Source organism: Pleurodeles waltl, chromosome 8 (assembly GCF_031143425.1).
Source record: "Pleurodeles waltl isolate 20211129_DDA chromosome 8, aPleWal1.hap1.20221129, whole genome shotgun sequence".
Classification (NCBI taxonomy): Eukaryota; Metazoa; Chordata; class Amphibia; order Caudata; family Salamandridae; genus Pleurodeles; species Pleurodeles waltl.
In genome coordinates this window covers 682,426,693-682,451,964 of record NC_090447.1, presented here as the reverse complement: position 1 = coordinate 682,451,964, position 25,272 = coordinate 682,426,693, and the positions used below count along the sequence as shown (strand labels likewise).

Genomic DNA, 25,272 nt, shown 5'->3' with positions numbered 1-25,272 from the left:
ATTACTTGTGGTGGACTTCCATCCACTCCAATTAATAATTCATTTTATCACACCTAATATTTTATTAAGAGTGAACAAAAGCCTTAATTTTATTCTTTGTCCTTCTGCTATAAATGTAGATGGTCTGATCCCCTCTTTTCTCTCCTGTAACAGCAGTGGTGAGGCCATCATTCATGGATCTGGTGTTTAGATTTCATCGGCAGCTGACCGGCATAGGGCTCCCTGGCATCAAAACTTCCTCTTCATCTAACTAATACCTCCGTTTATTTTACTGTTTTCATCTAGAAACATGAGATTTGTCCTCGTCACCTTACTCACTTGACAGGAATTGCCGCATGAGAAGTAATACTTGCATGAGGTAATGAGAAAATCAGTGCATATACTTTGCACTTCATTGGATTACATTTCTGTATCAATATTCAGGATATTCAAAGCTGTCATGAACCAATATACAATGTTCAAAATATACATTTGTTAGTATACACACGTTTTATATTACCCTACCTGGCAGCAGGGATCATAAGTCATAAATGAAAATAATTACTGAAACCTATTACAGATCATTCCGCTCCAAGTGGATTTACCACGTTCAATATTTTTTGGGAGAGTTCGATTTAAGTTCCTTATATCAATGCAGCATTTACTTTTTGTCAGTTCTTTTAGTATTGCTGAAAAATCTTGTTGTGGTGACTGATATAAGGACAGCACTTTAAAGCTTTTATGTCTTCAAATTGCCACCACAAGTTATGCCTGGCTAATATCTCCTATTGCGTCGTTTGGAGGTGGGGTCCAGGGCTATAGCAACATCATGAGCCCCCTGGTAGTGGAAAATACGTTTTTGAGGCAGTTGCTAGCGGTCCTGTAATCCACCCCGGCTGCTTTTTGTCATAATGAGGTTGGCCTGAGGTGTGTAACTGACTATTTAAGAGTACAGCCCTTATTGGCTCAGAGTATGGCTTAATCCTGAAACTCAGTTTTGAAGATTCGTGATTTCAGACTGTCTTTTACTGGCCCCGTCTATGGATATTCAATGGCTCAGGTATGTTAATACTACATTTTCCCAAGTTAGGGTTGGAGAATATTTCCATGTTCCCAGATCTCTGTTCGTCACGGCTAAAGAGAAATAAGGAGTTATACTGGCATTATGTTTTCAAATCGAATATGACTAGTAAGGTATCAGGGGATCCGGAGAGCTTGTTGTTGCAATCGCTTTAACCTAAACTGTACCTCATAATCCTTTCTTCCAAGCGGCACAGATTTTTACAGTCCAGATTTCGCCGGAAACCTATACATTTCTTAGTCGCATTCCCCACTCAAGATACTTGGTTAAAAAACTTACACTGTGTACATGTGACGGTAAATCTCCTCAAAGAACTTTGCACTTTATTCTTTTTTGTAATTTAGATAGTGTACCCAGGAGAAGGTTCCTTCCCCCTGGCTCTTGGCTTCAGGTATTAGGTCCAATCTTTTAGCATACTCATATTTGCATGTTTTGGGATGTGACGTGATGATATATGCTGTGTTAAATTTTATCTTCAGTGACATTCGAATTCGTAAATGTTATTAGTTTTTGTATTATGTTGTTTAGCCTGATATTGACATTTATATTTTTAACTGATCTATGTATAATTATTTGTTTGTGACTTTTATGGCTCTGCTGAGCCAAATAAATTATTTTCGACTGACTGACTGGCCTGGTTAATGCTCCAGAAGAAGATTTGTTTTTGTTACCAGACATTCAAGAACTAATGTACCTTGCCGTGCTGTATTTTCAAATGTTGCTTTCAGCAAGTAACAGGTTTTGAAAGTTTTATCATGGATATTCCATCCTGACTAGGGTGTTTACACCTGATTGTTGTATGGCTGGTTCCCAGATTGCAGTCACCAAGCTTTCACATTTTACATACTTATTCTAACTGCTTCATTGGTGCATCCCTCGAATCCCAGCACACCAATCTGGGATCTCTTTCAAATTGAACAAATTAAGGGTGGCGCTTGGAGTGGGATAATTTAAATAACACAACTAAACGTGTTTGCACTTCTGCTTATTGTTGGGAGTAAAGGGATGCCTTTTTTCATTTTAGAAAATGTTAAGGAATGTGTCCTTTTGATTCACCGGAGTAAGAAAAAAAGCAAGCTTACGCCTATTGAAAATGTAATTATTCAGATTCAACTTTTCATATTTTCCTTAAAGAATCACTGCTTAGATTCGAGTTGCTCTTCTGTTAAAGCTATTTAGGATGTCAACCTCAGTATGACCTGTAAAAGCAGTGATTACCACTCACATAATGGTAATATGAAGAAATCAGTCCTGGAGTGGCATTATAGACACAGACAGCAGTTTGAAGGCCAAGTAAAAAAAGGACATTTGTAAATACCAGTGGCCCTATTATATTAATATGATGTACGGTCAGTCAAACCATCACCAGCAACAGCTAGAGAAGACAGGGACAGTATACTTTATAAAAATGAAAAAGTACTCTAACCTATGCAGGCAATATCTGCGACATTCACGTCAGCTCTGCATATGAAGGATCAATAAAAGGAGACATAGTAGAAATAAGGCAGCCACTCCATCTTTCGCTGCATGCAGCAAACCTGTTTGATTTTCTAAATGGGGAAGGTGTCACACATAGGCAGGTGCAATGTGTCGCCCCACCTAGCTGCAGGATATCCTCGGGTGCTCTATGGCACCCCGTGTTCCCTCAAAAAATGCCTTCTCGTGAGCTATAGACTGTGGGCCTGATTCACAAACGTAAACCTACGCTTTTTTGTAAGTTTAGTAATTTTTGCTATTCACAAACTCTGATTTAATAGAAAGTTTACAACTGCAGAGACTCCTCAGTCAGGGCGGAGAACTCCGCACATAAAAAGATAGGATAGGCCTATCGTTTTATGTGCAAATACTCCAACGTCATAAACTTACTCTGAGTTAATAGTAAGTTTTTCAATTGACAGAAACTTCACAGTCGGGTGAAGAATTCCGCACATGAAAAGATAGGCCTATCCTATCTTTGTATGTGTCAAGTTCTCTCCCCCGACTGTTTGAGTCTCCGCACACATAAACTAACTATGAATTCAGAGTTTGTGAATGGCACACAAGTTTAAGTTTAACTTTGTGAATCAGGCCCCGGAGGGCACAATTCATAAAGGTAAAACACTTTAAGTAATTTACGCTTTCGAGTAACTTTACTGCTGTTTGTCTGTTCATAAAATTAGAGTGTAAATTTACTCCAAAAGTGTAACTTACACTCTGATTTTGTGAATGGCCAAAAAGTAGTAAACTTCCACAAAAGTGTAAATCACTCAAAAGATTATTGTCCCCAGGCACTTACATTTGACAAAGACATGTAAGTTAAACTTTTGGGGTAAATTAACACTTGGATTTTGTGAACGGCCAAAATGTAGTAAACTTACTAAGAAGTGTTTATTACTGAATAGTTTAGTTTACCTTTGGAATCTGATGAGAATTCTATCCCATTTCATAGGTAGTGCACAGTTTTTCTGCCTCCTTTAGATATGTGTGCCACAAAACAGGTGCAAAGACAACAGCTTTCCCTTATTTCCTGACACTGTGCCCCATGTAAATCAAAAAAACATTCTCTTGGTATTGTGCAGGCTTAAAATGTATGCCCAAAGTGTTAAGTAGTACAGTTGTCTGAGGCTCCTTCTGTAATTCACAAGTGCCCCAGGGAAGCAAAAAAGTAGGCACAAGCACCATGGTACTCAGGGACAACTTAAAGATTATGGGGACCCTGGGCCAAACATATTTTGAGGGCCGTGTCCGGAGCAGATACGAATTTATGATCGTGTTTCAGCACTTTCATTTGGACAGATCACTGACAGTGCACAGGCACGCTCGTCCACATTTTAAATATGATTACATATAATATTATAATATGCAGGGATGGTGATGTGTCTTTTCAATATTTTATCACAGCAGCAGCTTACTAATATTAATGCAAATAATCTCCGTGGTACCCTCCATGTTCTCATATGTGAGGTCCTGTTTTTGATCTAAAACAATGTTTTTATGGATGTTGCATGAGACATAAACACATCATTTTTCTGCAGATGTTTGTAATAGACTCCCACACATCACCTACATTAAGAATAAATTAAAGGAAAACGGTATTTACAACAATCTGTTTAAGAATTATTCGAAATAATCAAGGCAAGACTCTGCAGAACAGAGCTGGCTCTATCAGGGACTCCGTGGAAGACTGGAGCCTTGGGGCAGAGCCCACTTTATTCATGCCTTAAAACGCCTCTGATTGCTCTCTCAGAGCACTTTTTGTGATTCAGATGTACATTTTTCACCAAGCATCTGTTGATTACGTAAAATAACTTCAATTAGAAATGTGTAAACATGATTCAAATATTCACACAATCTTAGCACTCCTATCATGTTTTCACAGAATATTTCAATGAACTAGGCATGTGATAGAAATTGTTGGTAAGCCTACGTTCATGCCACCAGGCTGCCTGTCAGCCTTTCTCATGTTCTCCACCTTTCATTTTCAGGTGCAGAAAAAATGCTATTGGCCAAGATGGGACAGAAGATATATCGACATCTGGCTTCAGGTATGCAGGGCCAGAGCCTTGCTAATGTCAAAGCAGGTGTCTCAGAAACCAAAACATATGGGCATGCAAAAGAATTAGAACGGTACATGACATATTGAGTGTAAATGATAAATGGCACTTTCTTGTACCAGTGGTGCCATGCGTACTTGTTGAATTAGGGCAATAAATGTGTCAAATTAATTACATGATGCTCCTTTATTATGCTGAATGTACTTCATATTTGATTTGTGTAGGTTCTTCTAATGCGTTGTGTATGTGTTTGATAAACAAAATGTATGTGTTTCATTTTGACGTATTACCATCTGCATGTCTTACCAGTAGGCGATTTTTGTAACCATGCATTTTGGAGAACAGAAAGTGCTTGTATTCAGTTTACAGTGTACCTGCCCACATTCATGGTCCTTCGGTACGTCATTTTATCACAACCCATAGTGGGTGTAGTGATGTATCTGGACTTTTTCACCTTTGGTATTTTGTTTGGTTTAGCTAAACAGTTATTATACGACAGATAACTTTACAATTGTAGGTACAGCAGGACTGCATATGAGGTGCCCATTCCAAACCACTATAACGTAGTCGCATACCACGATGCACAAACTAACACTGTTAATCACTTTATTGCAGTTCTGAGTTTCCACCTGAAATAATAAGGTACGGGGACAGCTGTTACATAACATCAGAGAGCCTTGTAAACACATCCCGCTGCAACATAACTGCTGAAAGCTTGTTTCTTACCTCACGCTACTTAGGTCTCTAAATTAAAGTATAAACACCCCATCTCCCATATCTTACACATCTCACAAGTTTAGGTCGTACTCTATTCCACACTTTTCGAATAAAAGACAAAAACGAAAGGCAGTCAAATGGTTAGTTTTGGGCAGCCCCACCCCTTGATGGATTAAAAAAAGAATCTAGTGCCTAGTGTAGGAAAGTACCATCTTTCCTGTCATGTTACCCCCATTTTCACTGTATGTATGTTTGTTTTTGCCCTTATGTCACTGGGATCCTGCTAGGCAGGACCCCAGTGCTCATAGTGTATGCCCTGTATGTGTTCCCTGTTTGGTGCCTAACTGTATCACTGAGGCTCTGCTAACCAGAACCTCAGTGTTTATGCTCTCTCTGCTTTCTAAATTTGTCACTGCAGGCTAGTAACTAATTTCACCAATTCTCTTCGGCACACTGGTACACCCATATAATTCCTTTGTATATGGTACTTAGGTACCCAGGGTATTGGGATTCCAGGAGACCCCTATGGGCTGCAGCATTTCTTTTGCCACCCATAGGGAGCTCAGGCAATTCTTACACAGGCCTGCCACTGCAGCCTGAGTGAAATAATGCCCATGTTATTTCACAGCCATTTTTCACTGCACATAAGTAACTCATAAGTCACCTATATGTCTAACCCTCACTTGGTGAAGGTTGGGTGCCAAGTTACTTAGTGTGTGGGCACCCTGGAACAAGCCAAGGTGCCCCCATATCGTTCAGGGCTATTTCCCCGAACTTTCTGGTACTGGGGGGACAATTCCATGATCCCTCAGGTCTCTAGCACAGAACCCGGGTACTGCCAAACTGCCTTTCCGGGATTTCCACTGCAGCTGCTGCCAACCACTCAGACAGGATTCTGCCCTCCTGCGGTCTGGGCAGCCCCGGCCCAGGAAGGCAGAACACCCTCTCCCTTTGGAAATAGGTTTGAAGGGCTGGGGAGGAGTAGCCTCCCCCAGCCTCTGGAAATGCTTTGATGGGCACAGATGGTGCCCATCTCTACATAAGCCAGTCTACACCAGTTCAGGGATCCCCCAGCCCTGCTCTGGCGCGAAACTGGACAAAGGAAAGGAGAGTGACCACTCCCCTGACCAGCACCTCCCAGGGGAGGTGCCCAGAGCTCCTCCAGTGTTTCCCAGACCTCTGCCATCTTGGATTCAGAGGTGTTGGGGCACAACGGACAGCTCTGAGTGGCCAGTGCCAGCAGGTGACGTCAGAGACCCCTCCTGATAGATGCTTACCTCTCTTAGTAGCCAAGCCTCCTTTCTCAGTAGCCAAACCTCCTTTTTGGGCTATTTAGGGTCTCTCCTCTGGGCTATTCCTCAGATAACGAAGGCAAGAGCTGAGCAGAGTTCCTCTGCACTTCCCTCTTCAACTTCTGCCAAGGATCGACCGCTGACTGCTCCAGGATGCCTGCAAAACCTCAACAAAGTAGCAAGACGACTACCAGCAACATTGTAGCGCTTAATCCTGCCAGCTTTCTCGACTGCTTCCTGGTGGTGCATGCTCTGAGAGCTGTCTAGCTTCACCCTGCACTGGGAAGCCCAAAGAAATCTCCAGTGGGTTGACAAAGTCTTCCCCCTGCTAACGCAGGCACCAAACGTCTGCATCACCAGTCCTCTGGGTCCCCTCTCATCTCGACGAGCGTGGTCCCTGGTACACAGGGGCTAGATCCAATTGACCCACACAGTCCAGTGATCCTTCAGTCCAAGTTTGGTTGAGGTAAGTCCTTGCCTCCCCACACCAGACAGCAAACCTGTGTACTGTGTGATTTGCAGCTGCACCGGCTTCTGTGCACTTCTCCAAGGATTCCTTTGTGCACAGCCTAGCCTGGGTCCCCAGCACTCCGTTCTGCAGTGCTCAACCCTCTGAGTTGGACTCCGACGTCGTGGGACCCTCCTTTGTGACTCTGATTCGACCGCTGTCCTCATATCTTCCAAGTGCCTGCTCTGGTATGTCTGCAGGTGCTTCCTGCTTCTGTGGGGGTTCTCTGAGGTGCTGAGCGCCCCCTCTGTCTCCTCCACCAAGGGGCGACATCCTGGTCCTTCCTGGTCACCAGCAGCACCCAAAAACCTCTACCGCGACCCTTGCAGCTAGCAAGGCTTGTTTGCGGTATTTCTGCGTGGAAACACTTCTGCAACATCCAGCACGCTGTGGGACATCTTCCTTCCAAAGGAGAAGTTCCTAGCCCTTTTCGTTGTTGCAGAATCCTTGGCTTCTTCCACCTTCATCTGGCGTTTCCTGGGCTCCTGCCCCCCCTGGACACTATCGCAACTCTTGGACTTGGTCCCCTTGCCTTGCAGGTCCTCACGTCCAGGAATCCATCTACAGTGCTTTGCTGGTGTTTGTGGTTCTTGCGCAATCCCCCCATCGCGACTATTGTGTCCTTTTGCAGTAGTAGAGTAACTTTACTTCTGCTTTCTAGGGTCTTGGGGTGGGGTATTTTGGACACCCTTACTTCTTTCTTACAGTCCCAGCGACCCTCTACAAGCTCCCATAGGTCTGGGGCCCATTCGTGATTCGCATTCCACTTTTGGAGTATATGGTTTGTGTTGCCCCTAGACCTATGTTTTCCTATTGCATCCTATTGTGATCCTACATTGTTTGCACTGCTTTTCTTACTGTTACTTACCTGTTTTGGGTTTGTGTACATATAACTTGTGTATATTACTTACCTCCTAAGTGAGGGTATTCTCTGAGATACTTTTTGCATATTATCATAAAAATAAAGTACCTTTATTTGTAGTAACTCTGAGTATTGTGTTTTCTTATGATATTGTGCTATATGATATAAGTGGTATATTAGGAGCTTTGCATGTCTCCTAGTTCAGCCTAAGCTGCTTTGCCATACCTACCTTCTATCTGCCTAAGCTGCTAGAAACACCTCTAATCTACTAATAAGGGATAACTGGACCTGGCACAGGGTGTAAGTACCACAAGGTACCCTCTATAAGCCAGGCCAGCCTCCTACATTGGTGGTGCAGCAGTGGGATAAGTACTTGTACCTGCTTTACCACTTTGTCATTTGGTGCTTTTCAGAAGAAAATCATATACCAAATAGTTCAGTATATATACACTTAACCAAAACGGTTTACTTTTCTACTCTAAAGCTTTAAACAAAGTTTCTGAAAAGTTTTGAAAACTTCTAAAAGTTTTTTCAAAGTTTGAAAAAGTTTTTTCTCTGTGCTTTCTAAGTTCAAAAACATTTTCTCTCACTATCCTTAAACCTTTTCTATCATGTCTGTAGTAGAGCCCACTCCCAAAACTGTTAATGCAAAATATGAGCGTTTGAACTATAAAAGTATGAGGGGTCTCTGCCTGGATAGAGGTTTGAGTATAGGTAAGAATCCTACAAAAGAGTTTCTCTTTAACATGCTCATTGTAGATGACCAGAACCAGTCTGGTCCATCTCAGGAGAGGTTAGAAAATGGGGAAGCTTCCCAGTCAGGCTCAAAGGAGTGCCCTGAAGAAGCTGGGGAGGGTTCTTACAAAGACTTGCCCCCTAGCAGGGCACATAGTGACACTGGTAGTTTTAGAGGGTCCCACATCAGTAGGGCATCTTTCACCCCTAGAGGCCAGGATACTAGGCTCCAGACAGTTAGGGACAGGTCTCCCTCTGAAACTTCCCACATTTCCTCTGTGTCTAAACATTCCCAACCCACCCACCCTGAGGATAATTTGATGGAAAGGGAACTCAGAAAGCTGAGGGTAGAAGAGACCAGCCTGAAGCTTAATCAGCAGCAGCTGGCCTTAGGGAATCCATACAGAGGGAAAGACAGAGGTTGGGGTTAGTTCCCCATGGTGGCAGCAGCAGTATTTCTGATAGCAATCCTGTTAGAGATCAAGATTCCAGGAATCTGCACAAGATAGTCCCCCCTTACAAGGAGGGGGATGACATTAATAAGTGGTTTGCTGCACTTGAGAGGGCCTGTATGGTACAGTTGGTCCTTCAAAGGCAGTGGGATGCTATTTTGTGGCTATCTTTCACTTGAAAGGGTAGGGATAGGCTCCTTATTGTCAGAGAAGGTGATGCCAATAATGACAACGTTTTGAAAGATGCACTCTTGGATGGATTTGGCTTAACCAATGAACAATACAGGATTAAGTTCAGAGACACCAGAAAAGAGTCTTCTCAAGACTGGACAGATTTTGTGGACTGTTCAGTGATGGCCTTGGAAGGGTGGTTGCATGTCAGTAAAGTTTCTGACTATGAAAGCCTGTATAATCTTATTCTGAGAGAGCATATTCTTAAAAATTGTGTGTCTGACTTGTTGCACCAATACCTAGTGGACTCTGATCTGACCTCTCCCCAAGAATTGGGAAAGAAGGCAGAGAAGTGGGTCAGAACAAGGGTGAACAGAAAAGTTCATGCAGGGGGTGACAAGGATGGCAAGAAGAAGGATGGGAAGTCTTCTGAGAAGGGTTGGGACAAAAGTAAACATTCTGAGTCTTCATCAGGCCCACAAAAATCCTCTGGGGGTGGTGGGTCCAAATCCTCTTCTACTAATCAGAAAAAGCATTGGTGTTATTTGTATAAAGTCAAGGACGATTGGGCAAGTGATTCCACTTGTCCAAAGAAAAACACCAAACCTCCCACCACCACAACCCCTGCTGCAAATTCTAGTGCCCCTAGTAATAGCAGTGGTGGTGGAAAATCTACTACTAATAGCCAATCCAAGGGTGTAGCTGGGCTCACTATTGGCAATGTAGTTGGGGATGGTTTTGTTAGGGAGACCACAGAGGCTGTTTTAGTCTCTGGTGGTGGCACTGATTTTGCCACCTTGGTGGCTTGTTCCCTTAATATGGGTGAGTAGAAGCAGCTTCCCCTAATCAATGGTGTTGAGGTTGAGGCCTACAGGGACACAGGAGCCAGTGTAACTATGGTGATAGAAAAACTGGTGATCAGCACCTACTTGGTCAGCAATACCAAGTGACAGATGCTCATAACAACACTCTTAGCCACCCCATGGCTGTTGTGAATCTCAACTGGGGGGGGGGGGGTTTACTGGTCCAAAGAAAGTTGCGGTAGCCACTGATTTACCTGTAGACTGTCTACTAGGAAACGATTTGCAGACATCAGCTTGGGCAGAAGTGGAGTTGGAGGCCCATGCAGCAATGCTGGTCATTCCTGGGCATATTTTTGCTTTGACAAGGGCTCGGGCCAAGAAGCAAAAAGGACAGGGAACCTTGGATCCTGGAACAAAGGGGTAGAACGGGTAAATCCCTACCCACTATCCCTCCCTCTACAGAAGATTCCCCTTTAGTGGAAGAGGAATCCTCTCCCTGTGCAGAACCTGCACCAGAGGAGTTGGCAGCAGACACTGCTGAGCTTTTGGCTGCAGGGGGCCTGCCAGGGAAGAATTGAGTGTGGCACTGCAAACCTGTCCCACATTAGAGGGTCTAAGACAGCAAGCTGTCAAACAGCAGAATGGGGATGTCAGTGACAGTCAAAGGGTGTACTGGGAAGACAACCTCTTGTACACAGAGTCAAGGGACCAAGAACCTGGAGCTGCCAGGAGATTGGTCATTCCCCTGCAGTACAGAGAGTTTCTTCTCACCCTAGCACATGCCATTCCTTTGGCTGGGCATTTGGGCTAGACAAAAACTTGGGAAAGACTTGTCCCCTTGTTTCATTGGCCTCATATGTCAGAGGACACACAAGACTTTTGTAAATCTTGTGTGACCTGCCAAGCCAGTGGCAAGACTGGTGGCACTCCAAAGACCCCTTTAATTCCACTTCCAGTGGTTGGGGTTCCCTTTGAAAGGGTAGGGGTTGACATAGTTGCCCCCCTTGACCCTCCAACTGCTTCAGGCAATAGATTTATCTTGGTGGTAGTGGACCATGCCACAAGATATCCTGAAGCCATACCCTTAAGGACCACTACAGCTCCTGCAGTGGCAAAGGCCCTCCTGGGAATCTTTTCCAGAGTGGGTTTTCCTAAAGAGGTGGTATCAGATAGAGGTAGAAACCTCATGTCTGCATACCTAAAAGCAATGTGGAAGGAGTGTGGTGTTACCTACAAGTTCACCACCCCTTACCATCCACAAACAAATGGTCTGGTTGAGAGGTTTAATAAAACTCTCAAAGGTATGATAATGGGACTCCCTGAAAAACTCAGAAGGAGATGGGATGTCCTGTTACCTTGCCTCCTTTTTGCTTACAGGGAGGTACCACAGAAAGGAGTGGGCTTCAGCCTTTTTGAACAGCTCTTTGGGTGCCCTGTAAGAGGTCCACTTGCTCTTGTGAAGGAGGGTTGGGAACAACCTTTAAAATCTCCTAAACAGGACATAGTGTACTATGTACTTGGCCTAAGATACAGAATGGCTGAGTACATGAAAAAAGGCCAGTAAAAACATTCAGGCCAGCCAGGAGCTGCAAAAGCAATTGCATGACCAGAAGGCTGTCCTGACTCATTACCAACCAGGACAGAAGGTGTGGGTATTGGAGCCTGTGGCCCAAGAGCACTCCAGGACAAATGGAGTGGACCCAATCTCATTGTTGAAAAGAAGGGTGAGATTACCTATTTGGTAGACCTGGGCACTGCCAGGAGTCCCCTTAGGGTGATTCATGTCAACCGCCTAAAACCCTACTATGACAGGGCTGATCTCACCCTGCTCATGGCAACAGATGAGGGACAGGAAGAAGAGAGTGACCCTCTCCCTGATCTCTTCTCTACCACTGAAGCAGATGCCTTAGCAGATTGTCTGACTGCAGAACAGAAAGACAACTGCATCAATCTCTTAAGTCAATTTTCAGACCTCTTTTCACTTGTACCAGGTACAACATCCTGGTGTGAACATACAATTGACACTGGAGACAGCCTGCCTGTCAAAAGTAACATTTATAGGCAGCCTCACCATGTCAGGGGCTGCATTAAACAAGAGGTGCAGAAAATGTTAGACTTAAGGGTGATTGAACCTTCTGAAATCCCCTTGGCTAGCCCAGTTGTGCTTGTACCAAAACCTCATACCAAAGATGGAAAGACAGAGATGAGGTTTTGTGTAGATTAAAGAGGGCTCAATCAGGTAACCACAACTGATGCTCACCCTTGTAGGAGGCTGGACTGGCTTGTAGTGGGTAGCAAGAGGTACGTACACCTTGCACCAGGCCCAGGTATCCCTTATTAGTGTAGAGGGTTGTCTAGCAGCTTAGGCTGATAGAAAAGGTAGCTTAGCAGAGCAGCTTAGGCTGAACTAGGAGACGAGTGAAGCTCCTACAGTACCACTAGTGTCATATGCACAATATCATAAGAAAACACAATACACAGATATACTAAAAATAAAGGTACTTTATTTTTATGACAATATGCCAAAGTATCTCAGTGAGTACCCTCAGTATGAGGATAGCAAATATACACAAGATATATGTACACAATACCAAAATATGCAGTAATAGCAATAGAAAACAGTGCAAACAATGTATAGTCACAATAGAATGCAATGGGGGCACATAGTGTAGGAGGCTGGACTGGTTTGTAGTGAGTACCAAGGGGTACTTGCACCTTGCACCAGGCCCAGTTATCCCTTATTAGTGTATAGGGTGTCTAGCAGCTTAGGCTGATAGATAATGGTAGCTTAGCAGAGCAGCTTAGGCTGAACTAGGAGACGTGTGAAGCTACTACAGTACCACTTAGTGTCATATGCACAATATCATAAGAAAACACAATACACAGTTATACTAAAAATAAAGGTACTTTATTTTTATGACAATATGCCAAAGTATCTTAGAGTGTACCCTCAGTGAGAGGATAGGAAATATACACAAGATATATATACACAATAGCAAAAATATGCAGTATAGTCTTAGAAAACAGTGCAAACAATGTATAGTTACAATAGGATGCAATGGGGAAACATAGGGATGGGGGCAACACAAACCATATACTCCAAAAGTGGAATGCGAACCACGAATGGACCCCAAACCTATGTGACCTTGTAGAGGGTCGCTGGGACTACTAGAAAATAGTGAGAGTTAGAAAAATAACCCTCCCCAAGACCCTGAAAAGTGAATGCAAAGTGCACTAAAGTTCCCCTAAGGACAAAGTAGTCGTGTTAGAGGAATAATGCAGGAAAGACACAAACCAGCAATGCAACAACTGTGGATTTCCAATCTAGGGTACCTGTGGAACAAGGGGACCAAGTCCAAAAGTCACAAGCAAGTCGGAGATGGGCAGATGCCCAGGAAATGCCAGCTGCGGGTGCAAAGAAGCTTCGACTGGACAGAAGAAGCTGAGGTTTCTGCAGGAATGAAAAGGGCTAGAGACTTCCCCTTTGGTGGACGGATCCCTCTCGCCTTGGAGAGTCGTGCAGAAGTGTTTTCCCGCCGGAAGGACGCCAACAAGCCTTGCTACACGCAAATCGTGCGTTTGGCGTTTTTGGACGCTGCTGGGGCCCAGGAGGGACCAGGAGGTCGCAAATTGGACCTGCAGAGAGAGGGGACGTCGAGCAAGACAAAGAGCCCTCACTGAAGCAGGTAGCACCCGGAGAAGTGCCAGAAACAGGCACTACGAGGATGCGTGAAATGGTGCTCGCCGAAGTTGCACAAAGGAGTCCCACGTCGCCGTAGACCAACTTAGAAAGTCGTGCAATGCAGGTTAGAGTGCCGTGGACCCAGGCTTGGCTGTGCACAAAGGATTTCCGCCGGAAGTGCACAGGGGCCGGAGTAGCTTGCAAAGTCGCGGTTCCCAGCAATGCAGCCCAGCGAGGTGAGGCAAGGACTTACCTCCACCAAACTTGGACTGAAGAGTCACTGGACTGTGGGGGTCACTTGGACAGAGTCGCTGGATTCGAGGGACCTCGCTCGTCGTGCTGAGAGGAGACCCAAGGGACCGGTAATGCAGCTTTTTGGTGCCTGCGGTTGCAGGGGGAAGATTCCGTCGACCCACGGGAGATTTCTTCGGAGCTTCTGGTGCAGAGAGGAGTCAGACTACCCCCACAGCATGCACAAGCAGGAAAACAGTCGAGAAGGCGGCAGGATCAGCGTTACAGAGTTGCAGTAGTCGTCTTTGCTACTATGTTGCAGGTTTGCAGGCTTCCAGCGCGGTCAGCGGTCGTTTCCTTATCAGAAGGTGAAGAGGGAGATGCAGAGGAACTCGGCTGAGCTCATGCATTCGTTATCTGAAGTTTCCCCAGAGACAGAGACCCTAAATAGCCAGAAAAGAGGGTTTGGCTACCTAGGAGAGAGGATAGGCTACTAACACCTGAAGGAGCCTATCAGCAGGAGTCTCTGACGTCACCTGGTGGCACTGGCCACTCAGAGCAGTCCAGTGTGCCAGCAGCACCTCTGTTTCCAAGATGGCAGAGGTCTGGCGCACACTGGAGGAGCTCTGGACACCTCCCAGGGGAGGTGCAGGTCAGGGGAGTGGTCACTTCCCTTTCCTTTGTCCAGTTTCGCGCCAGAGCAGGGGCTAAGGGGTCCCTGAACGGGTGTAGACTGGCTTATGCAGAATTGGGCACATCTGTGCCCAAGAAAGCATTTCCAGAGGCTGGGGGAGGCTACTCCTCCCCTGCCTTCACACCATTTTCCAAAGGGAGAGGGAGTCACACCCTCTCTCAGAGGAAGTTCTTTGTTCTGCCATCCTGGGCCAGGCCTGGCTGGACCCCAGGAGGGCAGATGCCTGTCTGAGGGGTTGGCAGCAGCAGCAGCTGCAGTGAAACCCCAGGAAGGGCAGTTTGGCAGTACCAGGATCTGTGCTACAGACCACTGGGATCATGGGATTGTGCCAACTATGCCAGGATGGCATAGAGGGGGCAATTCCATGATCATAGACATGTTACATGGCCATATTCGGAGTTACCATTGTGAAGCTACATATAGGTAGTGACCTATATGTAGTGCACGCGTGTAATGGTGTCCCCGCACTCACAAAGTTCAGGGAATTGGCTCTGAACAATGTGGGGGCACCTGGGCTAGTGCCAGGGTGCCCTCACACTAAGTAACTTTGCACCTAACCTTTACCAGGTAAAGGTTAGACATATAGGTGACTTATAAGTTACTTAAGTGCAGTGTAAAATGGCTGTGAAATAACGTGGACGTTATTTCACTCAGGCTGCAGTGGCAGGCCTGTGTAAGAATTGTCAGAGCTCCCTATGGGTGGCAAAAGAAATGCTGCAGCCCCTAGGGATCTCCTGGAACCCCAATACCCTGGGTACCTCAGTACCATATACTAGGGAATTATAAGGGTGTTCCAGTAAGCCAATGTAAATTGGTAAAATTGGTCACTAGCCTGTTAGTGACAATTTGAAAGTAATGAGAGAGCATAACCACTGAGGTTCTGGTTAGCAGAGCCTCAGTGAGACAGTTAGGCACCACACAGGGAACATATACATGCACACCTATGAGCACTGGGGCCCTGTGTGACAGGGTCCCAGCGACACATACATATAGGCCACAAACCTATGAGCACTGGGGTCCTGACCAGCAGGATCCCAGTGACACATAACAACCATACTGAAAACATAGTGTTTTCACTATGAGCACTGAGGCCTGGCTATCAGGATCCCAGTGAGACAGTGAAAACAGTGACAAACACCCTGACATATACTCACAAACAGGCCAAAAGTGGGGGTAACAAGGCTAGAAAGAGGCTACCTTCTCACACAACCCCCCCCCAAACGAAGGACAATAAGGCTAACCTTGGCCAGTTGAGACTTTATTGTCTAAGTGGTGATAAGTAGAGAGTAGCTCTGCAATAGACTGGTTACTCCCTTTATCATCCACTATATGGTTACTTCCCTGTGGGGATGTAAACCACCCTGTTTGAAGTTTTTTAGCTAAGCAACAATGTGAAGATGTATTTTCAGAGTTTCTATCAGTAAGTTTTAGTTTAGAGCAGTGGGAATTGTCCACTGAACCTATTTGTAGTGATGGAAATGCCAGACAGGGATGCTGTCTCAATAAAGCCATAGCTGGGCAAAAACTTTGTCCATTTGGCTGGAAGAGAGAACAGGGATGCTGTTTCTCTTGAGTTGGAGCAGGGCAGGGATGCTGTCCTATGAGCTCCACACTAGGGCAGGGATGCTGTCCTAAGTGTTGTGAGGCAGTGCAGGGTTTCTGCACTAAAGTTTCTCTGGGAGGGTTGGAGGGATGCTCCATGTTAACTAAAATGGTGCTCTTTTTGTCACCAATGTTAGTTATCCCACAGAGAGGTACTTCTACCTCAGGGAGTGCAGCTTTGCCAGCTGATGATTCCCTTGGAACAGGTGCCACCCCAGGAGAGGTTTCTCCCACCACAGGAATGGTATCCCGAATGGTAGGGTGGTTAGGGGATACTGTGATACCCTTTTTACCTGTTGATGGAGAGGGATCCTGAGTTTTCAGGCCTTCTCTCCTTTGCTTTTTCATTTCAGTAGAAATGAGAGGGAACAATTCCTCAGGGATGCCCAGCATGGCTGCATGGGCATAAAACTCTACATCAGCCCAACCTGAGGCCTCTAGGTCATTACCTAAGAGACAGTCTACAGGCAAGCTAGGTGATACCACCACCTGCTTAGGGCCAGTAACTCCACCCCAACTAAACTGAATTATAGCTAAGGGAAGAAACTTAGTGGAGTTATGGACATCAATAATCTTATACTGTTGTCCAATGATGTGTTGATCAGGGTGCACTAGGTTTTCAGTCACCAAAGTGAAACTGGCACCTGTGTCCCTGTAGGCCAAGGCCTCAACACCATTTATTGTAACTGTCTGCCTGTACTTATCCATTGTAAGGGGACAAGCAGCCAGTGTGGCAAGGCCAGTGCCACTAGGTGTGACAGAAACTGTCTTGGGACTGATGACATCAGTTTCCACTATGGACCCATAAGTGAACCCAACTACACCCTTTGCTTGACTGTTGCCAGCAGTCCCACCACTAGTACCACTACTGCTAGGGGCACTAGAGCTTGATGTATTAGTGGTGGTAGGCTCAGGGGGTTTACCTGGACAGGACTTATCCCCTGGCCTATGGCCTCTATTTTTACACACAAAGCACCAAGGCTTTTTAATGTGTGCAGGTTGGGAAGAAGAGGAAGAATTTGTTTTATCCCCACCCTCTGAAGAGTGTTTAAGATTTGAAGTGGGATCTTTGGTTTTACCCTTATCCCCATGCTTATCTTGAGATTTTTCACCATCTTTCTTCTTATTGCCATCTTTGTCACCCCCTGTATGAACTTTTCTGTTCACCCTTGTTCTGACCCATTTGTCTGCCTTCTTTCCCAATTTTTGGGGAGAGGTCAGATCAGAGTCTACCAGGTACTGGTGCAACAAATCAGACACACAATTATTAAGTATATGCTCTCTCAGGATTGTGTTATACAGGCTTTCATAATCAGTAACTTTACTGCCATGTAACCACCCCTCCAAGGCCTTCACTGAATGGTCAATGAAATCAACCCAGTCTTGTGAAGACTCCTTTTTGGTCTCTCTGAACTTTATCCTGTACTGTTCAGTGGTTAAGCCATAACCATCCAGGAGTGCATTCTTAAGAACTTGGAAATTATTAGCATCATTTTCTTTCACAGTAAGGAGCCTATCCCTACCTTTTCCACTAAATGATAGCCATAGGATAGCAGCCCACTGCCTTTGAGGGACATCCTGTACAACACAGGCCCTCTCAAGTGCAGCAAACCACTTGTTAATGTCATCCCCCTCCTTATAAGGGGGAACTATCTTGTGCAGATTCCTGGAATCATGCTCTTTTGCAGGATGACTATGGGGAATACTGCTGCTGCCACCATGGGTATCTAAACCCAACTTCTGTCTTTCCTTCTCTAATTCAAAAGACTGTCTATCCAAATCCAGCTGTTGCTTTTTAAGCTTCAGTCTGGTTTGTTCCACCCTCAACTTATTGAGTTCCCTCTCTAACATTCTGTCATCAGGGTTGGTGGGAGGGACATTTCTAGAAACAGAGCTATGATGGGAATGAACAGAAGGAGACCTGTCCCTTACAGAAGCCAACCTAACAGCTTGGTTTACAGAAACATTACTACCAGTATGGTGAGAATAAATGCTTTTGCTATGATGTGAGACAACACTATTTATTTGGTGTGGCTCATCATCATTACCATCTATGCTAGATTGTCTAGTAATGGGCAGGCAAGGAAGTTTCTTTCCTGAATCTTTTCCTGGGGGAGTCCCTGAATCAGATTGGGAACTATTAGGTACTTTTTCAACAGATGGGGCACCTATGGCCTTATCCTGTTCTCTAAGCATGTTAAGTAACAGTTCCAAGGAAGGATTCTTCCCTACACTCAAACCTCTCTCTATACAGAGACTCCTTGCTCTTTTCCAGCTAAGGTTGTCATATGCAAGTTTGGACAGATCAACACTTTGGCCTGTGCCAGACATTTTTTAGAGAGAGTTAAAGTGATAGAGAAAGAGACAAAAGTTTTCAGAACTTTTTGGAAAGACAGAAAAAAACTTTTTAAACTTTTAAGAACTTTTTGAAAGTTTAGAAGTACTTTTCAGCACTTAGAAAAGAGTGAAAAGAGGAAATGCAAAACTTTTTGGCTATGTGTATATACACTGACCTTGTTTTGTATATTTTTCTCTTATGAAAAGTACAATGACAAGAGTGGTAAGTAGTCTCAAGCACTTATCCCACCACTGCACAACCAATGTAGGAGGCTGGACTGGTTTGTAGTGAGTACCAAGGGGTACTTGCACCTTGCACCAGGCCCAGTTATCCCTTATTAGTGTATAGGGTGTCTAGCAGCTTAGGCTGATAGATAATGGTAGCTTAGCAGAGCAGCTTAGGCTGAACTAGGAGACGTGTGAAGCTACTACAGTACCACTTAGTGTCATATGCACAATATCATAAGAAAACACAATACACAGTTATACTAAAAATAAAGGTACTTTATTTTTATGACAATATGCCAAAGTATCTTAGAGTGTACCCTCAGTGAGAGGATAGGAAATATACACAAGATATATATACACAATAGCAAAAATATGCAGTATAGTCTTAGAAAACAGTGCAAACAATGTATAGTTACAATAGGATGCAATGGGGAAACATAGGGATAGGAGCAACACAAACCATATACTCCAAAAGTGGAATGCGAACCACGAATGGACCCCAAACCTATGTGACCTTGTAGAGGGTCGCTGGGACTACTAGAAAATAGTGAGAGTTAGAAAAATAACCCTCCCCAAGACCCTGAAAAGTGAGTGCAAAGTGCACTAAAGTTCCCCTAAGGACAAAAGAGTTGTGTTAGAGGAATAATGCAGGAAAGACACAAACCAGCAATGCAACAACTGTGGATTTCCAATCTAGGGTACCTGTGGAACAAGGGGACCAAGTCCAAAAGTCACAAGCAAGTCGGAGATGGGCAGATGCCCAGGAAATGCCAGCTGCGGGTGCAAAGAAGCTTCGACTGGACAGAAGAAGCTGAGGTTTCTGCAGGAACGAAAAGGGCTAGAGACTTCCCCTTTGGTGGACGGATCCCTCTCGCCTTGGAGAGTCGTGCAGAAGTGTTTTCCCGCCGGAAGGATGCCAACAAGCCTTGCTACACGCAAATCGTGCGTTTGGCGTTTTTGGACGCTGCTGGGGCCCAGGAGGGACCAGGAGGTCGCAAATTGGACCTGAAGAGAGAGGGGACGTCGAGCAAGACAAAGAGCCCTCACTGAAGCAGGTAGCACCCGGAGAAGTGCCAGAAACAGGCACTACGAGGATGCGTGAAACGGTGCTTGCCGAAGTTGCACAAAGGAGTCCCACGTCGCCGGAGACCAACTTAGAAAGTCGTGCAATGCAGGTTAGAGTGCCGTGGACCCAGGCTTGGCTGTGCACAAAGGATTTCCGCCGGAAGTGCACAGGGGCCGGAGTAGCATGCAAAGTCGCGGTTCCCAGCAATGCAGCCCAGCGAGGTGAGGCAAGGACTTACCTCCACCAAACTTGGACTGAAGAGTCACTGGACTGTGGGGGTCACTTGGACAGAGTCGCTGGATTCGAGGGACCTCGCTCGTCGTGCTGAGAGGAGACCCAAGGGACCGGTAATGCAGCTTTTTGGTGCCTGCGGTTGCAGGGGGAAGATTCCGTCGACCCACGGGAGATTTCTTCGGAGATTCTGGTGCAGAGAGGAGTCAGACTACCCCCACAGCATGCACAAGCAGGAAAACAGTCGAGAAGGCGGCAGGATCAGCGTTACAGAGTTGCAGTAGTCGTCTTTGCTACTATGTTGCAGGTTTGCAGGCTTCCAGCGCGGTCAGCGGTCGTTTCCTTATCAGAAGGTGAAGAGGGAGATGCAGAGGAACTCGGCTGAGCTCATGCATTCGTTATCTGAAGTTTCCCCAGAGACAGAGACCCTAAATAGCCAGAAAAGAGGGTTTGGCTACCTAGGAGAGAGGATAGGCTACTAACACCTGAAGGAGCCTATCAGCAGGAGTCTCTGACGTCACCTGGTGGCACTGGCCACTCAGAGCAGTCCAGTGTGCCAGCAGCACCTCTGTTTCCAAGATGGCAGAGGTCTGGAGCACACTGGAGGAGCTCTGGACACCTCCCAGGGGAGGTGCAGGTCAGGGGAGTGGTCACTCCCCTTTCCTTTGTCCAGTTTCGCGCCAGAGCAGGGGCTAAGGGGTCCCTGAACCGGTGTAGACTGGCTTATGCAGAATTGGGCACATCTGTGCCCAAGAAAGCATTTCCAGAGGCTGGGGGAGGCTACTCCTCCCCTGCCTTCACACCATTTTCCAAAGGGAGAGGGAGTCACACCCTCTCTCAGAGGAAGTTCTTTGTTCTGCCATCCTGGGCCAGGCCTGGCTGGACCCCAGGAGGGCAGATGCCTGTCTGAGGGGTTGGCAGCAGCAGCAGCTGCAGTGAAACCCCAGGAAGGGCAGTTTGGCAGTACCAGGATCTGTGCTACAGACCACTGGGATCATGGGATTGTGCCAACTATGCCAGGATGGCATAGAGGGGGCAATTCCATGATCATAGACATGTTACATGGCCATATTCGGAGTTACCATTGTGAACCTACATATAGGTAGTGACCTATATGTAGTGCACGCGTGTAATGGTGTCCCCGCACTCACAAAGTTCAGGGAATTGGCTCTGAACAATGTGGGGGCACCTGGGCTAGTGCCAGGGTGCCCTCACACTAAGTAACTTTGCACCTAACCTTTACCAGGTAAAGGTTAGACATATAGGTGACTTATAAGTTACTTAAGTGCAGTGTAAAAGGGCTGTGAAATAACGTGGACGTTATTTCACTCAAGCTGCAGTGGCAGGCCTGTGTAAGAATTGTCAGAGCTCCCTATGGGTGGCAAAAGAAATGCTGCAGCCCATAGGGATCTCCTGGAACCCCAATACCCTGGGTACCTCAGTACCATATACTAGGGAATTATAAGGGTGTTCCAGTAAGCCAATGTAAATTGGTAAAATTGGTCACTAGCCTGTTAGTGACAATTTGAAAGTAATGAGAGAGCATAACCACTGAGGTTCTGGTTAGCAGAGCCTCAGTGAGACAGTTAGGCACCACACAGGGAACATATACATGCACACCTATGAGCACTGGGGCCCTGTGTGACAGGGTCCCAGCGACACATACATATAGGCCACAAACCTATGAGCACTGGGGTCCTGACCAGCAGGATCCCAGTGACACATAACAACCATACTGAAAACATAGTGTTTTCACTATGAGCACTGAGGCCTGGCTATCAGGATCCCAGTGAGACAGTGAAAACAGTGACAAACACCCTGACATATACTCACAAACAGGCCAAAAGTGGGGGTAACAAGGCTAGAAAGAGGCTACCTTCTCACACAACCCCCCCCCAAACGAAGGACAATAAGGCTAACCTTGGCCAGTTGAGACTTTATTGTCTAAGTGGTGATAAGTAGAGAGTAGCTCTGCAATAGACTGGTTACTCCCTTTATCATCCACTATATGGTTACTTCCCTGTGGGGATGTAAACCACCCTGTTTGAAGTTTTTTAGCTAAGCAACAATGTGAAGATGTATTTTCAGAGTTTCTATCAGTAAGTTTTAGTTTAGAGCAATGGGAATTGTCCACTGAACCTATTTGTAGTGATGGAAATGCCAGACAGGGATGCTGTCTCAATAAAGCCATAGCTGGGCAAAAACTTTGTCCATTTGGCTGGAAGAGAGAACAGGGATGCTGTTTCTCTTGAGTTGGAGCAGGGCAGGGATGCTGTCCTATGAGCTCCACACTAGGGCAGGGATGCTGTCCTAAGTGTTGTGAGGCAGTGCAGGGTTTCTGCACTAAAGTTTCTCTGGGAGGGTTGGAGGGATGCTCCATGTTAACTAAAATGGTGCTCTTTTTGTCACCAATGTTAGTTATCCCACAGAGAGGTACTTCTACCTCAGGGAGTGCAGCTTTGCCAGCTGATGATTCCCTTGGAACAGGTGCCACCCCAGGAGAGGTTTCTCCCACCACAGGAATGGTATCCCGAATGGTAGGGTGGTTAGGGGATACTGTGATACCCTTTTTACCTGTTGATGGAGAGGGATCCTGAGTTTTCAGGCCTTCTCTCCTTTGCTTTTTCATTTCAGTAGAAATGAGAGGGAACAATTCCTCAGGGATTCCCAGCATGGCTGCATGGGCATAAAACTCTACATCAGCCCAACCTGAGGCCTCTAGGTCATTACCTAAGAGACAGTCTACAGGCAAGCTAGGTGATACCACCACCTGCTTAGGGCCAGTAACTCCACCCCAACTAAACTGAATTATAGCTAAGGGAAGAAACTTAGTGGAGTTATGGACATCAATAATCTTATACTGTTGTCCAATGATGTGTTGATCAGGGTGCACTAGGTTTTCAGTCACCAAAGTGAAACTGGCACCTGTGTCCCTGTAGGCCAAGGCCTCAACACCATTTATTGTAACTGTCTGCCTGTACTTATCCATTGTAAGGGGACAAGCAGCCAGTGTGGCAAGGCCAGTGCCACTAGGTGTGACAGAAACTGTCTTGGGACTGATGACATCAGTTTCCACTATGGACCCATAAGTGAACCCAACTACACCCTTTGCTTGACTGTTGCCAGCAGTCCCACCACTAGTACCACTACTGCTAGGGGCACTAGAGCTTGATGTATTAGTGGTGGTAGGCTCAGGGGGTTTACCTGGACAGGACTTATCCCCTGGCCTATGGCCTCTATTTTTACACACAAAGCACCAAGGCTTTTTAATGTGTGCAGGTTGGGAAGAAGAGGAAGAATTTGTTTTATCCCCACCCTCTGAAGAGTGTTTAAGATTTGAAGTGGGATCTTTGGTTTTACCCTTATCCCCATGCTTATCTTGAGATTTTTCACCATCTTTCTTCTTATTGCCATCTTTGTCACCCCCTGTATGAACTTTTCTGTTCACCCTTGTTCTGACCCATTTGTCTGCCTTCTTTCCCAATTCTTGGGGAGAGGTCAGATCAGAGTCTACCAGGTACTGGTGCAACAAATCAGACACACAATTATTAAGTATATGCTCTCTCAGGATTGTGTTATACAGGCTTTCATAATCAGTAACTTTACTGCCATGTAACCACCCCTCCAAGGCCTTCACTGAATGGTCAATGAAATCAACCCAGTCTTGTGAAGACTCCTTTTTGGTCTCTCTGAACTTTATCCTGTACTGTTCAGTGGTTAAGCCATAACCATCCAGGAGTGCATTCTTAAGAACTTGGAAATTATTAGCATCATTTTCTTTCACAGTAAGGAGCCTATCCCTACCTTTTCCACTAAATGATAGCCATAGGATAGCAGCCCACTGCCTTTGAGGGACATCCTGTACAACACAGGCCCTCTCAAGTGCAGCAAACCACTTGTTAATGTCATCCCCCTCCTTATAAGGGGGAACTATCTTGTGCAGATTCCTGGAATCATGCTCTTTTGCAGGATGACTATGGGGAATACTGCTGCTGCCACCATGGGTATCTAAACCCAACTTCTGTCTTTCCTTCTCTAATTCAAAAGACTGTCTATCCAAATCCAGCTGTTGCTTTTTAAGCTTCAGTCTGGTTTGTTCCACCCTCAACTTATTGAGTTCCCTCTCTAACATTCTGTCATCAGGGTTGGTGGGAGGGACATTTCTAGAAACAGAGCTATGATGGGAATGAACAGAAGGAGACCTGTCCCTTACAGAAGCCAACCTAACAGCTTGGTTTACAGAAACATTACTACCAGTATGGTGAGAATAAATGCTTTTGCTATGATGTGAGACAACACTATTTATTTGGTGTGGCTCATCATCATTACCATCTATGCTAGATTGTCTAGTAATGGGCAGGCTAGGAAGTTTCTTTCCTGAATTTTTTCCTGGGGGAGTCCCTGAATCAGATTGGGAACTATTAGGTACTTTTTCAACAGATGGGGCACCTATGGCCTTATCCTGTTCTCTAAGCATGTTAAGTAACAGTTCCAAGGAAGGATTCTTCCCTACACTCAAACCTCTCTCTATACAGAGACTCCTTGCTCTTTTCCAGCTAAGGTTGTCATATGCAAGTTTGGACAGATCAACACTTTGGCCTGTGCCAGACATTTTTTAGAGAGAGTTAAAGTGATAGAGAAAGAGACAAAAGTTTTCAGAACTTTTAGGAAAGACAGAAAAAAACTTTTTAAACTTTTAAGAACTTTTTGAAAGTTTAGAAGTACTTTTCAGCACTTAGAAAAGAGTGAAAAGAGGAAATGCAAAACTTTTTGGCTATGTGTATATACACTGACCTTGTTTTGTATATTTTTCTCTTATGAAAAGTACAATGACAAGAGTGGTAAGTAGTCTCAAGCACTTATCCCACCACTGCACAACCAATGTAGGAGGCTGGACTGGTTTGTAGTGAGTACCAAGGGGTACTTGCACCTTGCACCAGGCCCAGTTATCCCTTATTAGTGTATAGGGTGTCTAGCAGCTTAGGCTGATAGATAATGGTAGCTTAGCAGAGCAGCTTAGGCTGAACTAGGAGACGTGTGAAGCTACTACAGTACCACTTAGTGTCAT

The 25,272-nt window shown here is 45.5% G+C and overlaps 1 protein-coding gene across 1 annotated transcript in view; it reads left to right on the top strand.

The window, feature by feature from the left end:
• The window catches only part of LOC138249549 (interleukin-1 receptor accessory protein-like), a 2,044,856-nt gene that overhangs the window by 837,326 nt on the left and 1,182,258 nt on the right, over nt 1–25,272 (top strand). Inside the window, exon 3 of the mRNA XM_069203498.1 lies at nt 4,525–4,584. Coding sequence (XP_069059599.1) covers nt 4,525–4,584 — 60 coding nt within the window. The remainder of the gene's footprint in view (nt 1–4,524; nt 4,585–25,272) is intronic.